This window comes from Dipodomys ordii, unplaced genomic scaffold (assembly GCF_000151885.1).
Source record: "Dipodomys ordii isolate 6190 unplaced genomic scaffold, Dord_2.0 Scaffold71, whole genome shotgun sequence".
NCBI classification, from domain to species: domain Eukaryota; kingdom Metazoa; phylum Chordata; class Mammalia; order Rodentia; family Heteromyidae; genus Dipodomys; species Dipodomys ordii.
In genome coordinates, this window is record NW_012267287.1 from 704,063 (window position 1) to 707,733 (window position 3,671).

General features: G+C 58.3%; 1 protein-coding gene across 1 annotated transcript in view; it reads left to right on the top strand.

The window, feature by feature from the left end:
* The first annotated feature begins 812 nt into the window (after positions 1-812).
* The window catches only part of Uvssa (UV-stimulated scaffold protein A), a 26,952-nt gene continuing 24,093 nt past the window's right edge, over positions 813-3,671 (top strand). Inside the window, exons 1-3 of the mRNA XM_013023954.1 lie at positions 813-1,616; positions 2,043-2,163; positions 2,892-3,284. Coding sequence (XP_012879408.1) covers positions 1,110-1,616; positions 2,043-2,163; positions 2,892-3,284 — 1,021 coding nt within the window. The 5' untranslated portion in view covers positions 813-1,109. The remainder of the gene's footprint in view (positions 1,617-2,042; positions 2,164-2,891; positions 3,285-3,671) is intronic.

Consider the following 3,671-nt stretch of genomic DNA (forward strand, 5'->3'; position numbering starts at 1 on the left):
GGGTTCGAACCCTGGCCCGGGGCTAGCGCGCCGCCGCCGGCCGTTGCTGCGTACGCGGGGCTGCGGCATCGAGCCCAGGGCTCCGAGCCGAGAGGCCGGCGCTGCTCCGCCCAGCCGCCTTCCCAGCCCCACTGTGCTGGGGGGCCGTCACGGGGTTTGAACTCAGCCTAGGCCCTGGCCTTGAGCTGCTCTGCTCAAAGCTGGCGCTCTACCGCTTGAACCACAGTGGCCCTTCTGGTTTTCTGCCCAGGCTGGCTTTGAACCATGATCCTCAGATCCCAGCCTCCTAAGTAGCTAGGATGACAGCAGGTGTGAGCCACCAGCGCCTGGTGAGGAATTTTTTTTTGTCTTTTCTTTTTTGGTACTTGGAATTGAACCCAGACATTGCACTGGCTAGGCAAGCGCTTTGCCACTGAGCTGCACCTCAGCACTTAAACTTTTTTCTTCTTCACTACTGTTGAAAGTTGAGAAGAGTGGAGGCTAAGGTGTGAGTGCTTTGCTTTTTGTTGATGTTAGGTACTAGGCATTGAACCCAGGACCTCAAGCATGCTAGCCTAGTGCCTTTCTCTGCCAGTGAGCCAGGCCTGTCCTCTAGAATGTGTACAAGCCCACTGGACTCTGTGAGAAGATCGGTGGCGGCTCTTGCTGCACAGCTGAGGCTCCCAGATTTGGATAGGAAACAGAATTGTACTAGAGCTCAGAACATGAGGCTTGGTCACTGCTTATCTTAACCAATCAGGAGGACTTACGTGGTCATTACATGTTTACATTTTGATTTAAAAAAAATTCCATCTCAGACCAGGTTTTGTTGCATGCTATGTGGAGCACTGTGTTTTACAGGGGGTCATAGCTGGGAAGAGGGGCCACCAGAGTGCTCCCTGGCCTCTGTGGCCTCAGGCTCTGCTTCCAAGCCACTGTGTGGACAGAGCAGCAGGCCCCTGTGTGAAGCTGGTAAACCATTGAGTCTGCAGAGACAGGGGACTGTCTTATTCTTTTGGTGCCTGGGATGGGAAGCAGGGTCTTATGCATGGTAGAGTACCACCAAGCTATATCCAAGGCACTTTCAACCATTCAGAAAAGGTAGAAAACATTCTTGGCTTGTGGGTCTTATGCAAATACAGGCCGAGATGAGGGGCTGTACTTGGTCCTCTGACAGAAGTGTGCCCACCTGCTCTGGAATTGGGCGAAGGTGGTGGTCACCATCGGTTTGTGTGTGGTGTCCTCACGCAGAGCAGATGTTCCCCTCAGGCGCTGGGACACGGGGTCATGGTCTTTGTGTCCCCAGGTCTTCGGAGGAGCAGCTCAGCCATGCCTACCACCAGCTGATGACCCAGCTGAGCCAGGACCATGCCGAGATCCGCCTCTCTGCCTTCCAGGTGGTGAATGAGCTCTTCACCAGGTCTCACCAGTTCCGGATGCTGCTGGTTTCTGACTTCCAGGAGTTCCTGGAGCTCACCCTGGGCACAGATCTTGGGCAGCCTCTACCACCCCCCAAGGAGGCCGCCCAGCGGCTGAGACAGGCTGCGCTGAGAGCTGTGGAAGGGTGGAACGAGAAGTTTGGGATGGCCTATAAGAAGTTAGCCTTAGGCTATCACTTTTTAAGACACACCAAAAAGGTAAGTGAGCTTTGCCCAGGACCTGCCTTCTGTTCTCTGGGGTATAGTAGCCTGGTTGGGTAGGGGCTTGTAAGCAGGGTCACCGTCCCAGGGGAGTCCTGGCCTCATGGGAAGGTCACTTCTTCTCCTGGACCCCTAGCGCAGAGGCAGAGCTGGCCTCAGGCCCAAGGCCTGGTCTCCCTCTGGGGTGTACACCTTATGACGTTCAGGCCACTGGCTCTGGCTGGCAGCCCTTGTCTGCCTGGAGGAGCGTCTGTCTTCCTGCTTCAGTTCCTGCTTCAGTTGCACTTGGGCTGCCAGTCTTGCCTCGGTCTAACATGGCAGTATGCCAGCTGTCAGCAGCAGGGCAGCTGTGTGCTCCCTTGTGCGGACTGAGCCGTGCTGAGCATGACCTAGGTTGTCTCATCCCTGTTCTCAACATCCTAGGTGGATTTTCAAGATGTTGATGCTAGGACTCTGGCAGAGCGAAAGAGAGAGGAGGAGAAGCAGAAGCACTTGGACAGAATCTGCAGAGCAAGAGCTGAGCAGGCTGAGGCAGAGATGAAAGGCAGGTTCTGGGACTGCAGGGCCTCAGGTTTGCTTGTGCCCCCCCCGCCCCCCCCAGCTGCCTGCCTCCTGGCCTGCCCACCCTTCCCGCCCCAGGGACAGTGCTGCCCAGCCCAGTGGTTCCCGTTTGGGCTGCGGCACCACAGCTCCCGTGCCCTTGTGGGTTAGGTCCTGAGACTTTTCTGTGAGGCTCCCTGGACAGAGTCAAGGGTCTGTAGTTGGTCGCTGGACTAAAGGCCTCCTACTCTGTTAACCAAAATACTCGCCATGCTCTTTGAGATAGCCAGCCTGTCACGAGAGGCCTGAGTGTGGGTGAGGGGTGCATTGGCACCCGCAGCTCTGTCCTCAGCAAGTCTGGGCTCTTCCTGTGTACACACCGGTTCCAGGAGTGGCCCTTTGACTCCAGGAAGCCCAGACCTGAGGGAATAAACGTAGCGTGTGTGGAGGTTGGGGAGCTGGACCAGCCCCAGGACGGGATTGAGCATTGGTGCTCCAGGAAGCCCAGCCTTGAGGGAATAAACGTAGTGTGTGTGGAGGTGGGGGGCTGGACCAGCCCCAGGACGGGATTGAGCATTGGGGCATCTTACTGCCAGCGGGAGGCACAGAAGCACCACCTGGCTTCTGTGTGGTGTGTGCGCCCGCATTGGTTTTCCTGGGTGTGGGCATTGCTGGTCAGGCATTGTCTGGCTGAAGATGGTCGTGAACATGGGCCTTTTAATCTTTCGACAGAAACGTCTGAAGAGATCAGGTGCTGCCTGACTGAAGTGGAGAACTGCTTTAGGCTGTTGGTGCCCCTGGACTTTGGCCCCTGCCCAGCAGCTGTATCCCTTGGCCAGGACTCTGAAAGGACTGAGGAGGGTGTGCCTCGTTCCCTGAGCCCAGGCCAGGCAGCCCGTGGCCAGTCTGGCAGCCCCGGCTCTCAGGACGATGAGCAGCCATGCTGCAGCAGAGCCCTGCTCACCTCTGCACACCCAGGAGCCACTCGCAGTGGGGAGGGGCCACCCCAGACAGAGACAGGGAGCCCCTCAGAAGACGAGGAGGAGGACACGGACTCGGAGGAGTTCCTGAGGAGCCACGGTCTGGGTTCACACAAGTACACGCTGGCTGTGGAGCTCTCTTCTGGTAAGTGGCTGCCCAGGTATCTCTGAAGCCTTCCTGCCTACCTGTAGACTGGCGGGGCTGCTGTCCACTCCCTGTAACCCTGGGTCCAGCCTCCCTGGCTGAGTGATGGCCTTCAGCCATGCCTGGCGGGAGCCGCACTGTCCCTCTGGCTCTACCAGGGGCACAGCACAGGTCACGTAGGAGCTGGGGTGCTTGTCTGAGGCAAGGTGGGGTGCCGGGGGCTTGTGAGACTGCTTAGGCCAAAAAGGGGGCAGGACAGAGGAGGAGCCTGGCTCAGACGCCCCTGCTGGGGAGGGCTGGCCACAGCTGAGCCGCAGTGGTGGGGGGCTGGACCTGGAGCCGCAGTGGTGGGGGGCTGGACCTGGAGCCGCAGGGGGGCCCCAGAGA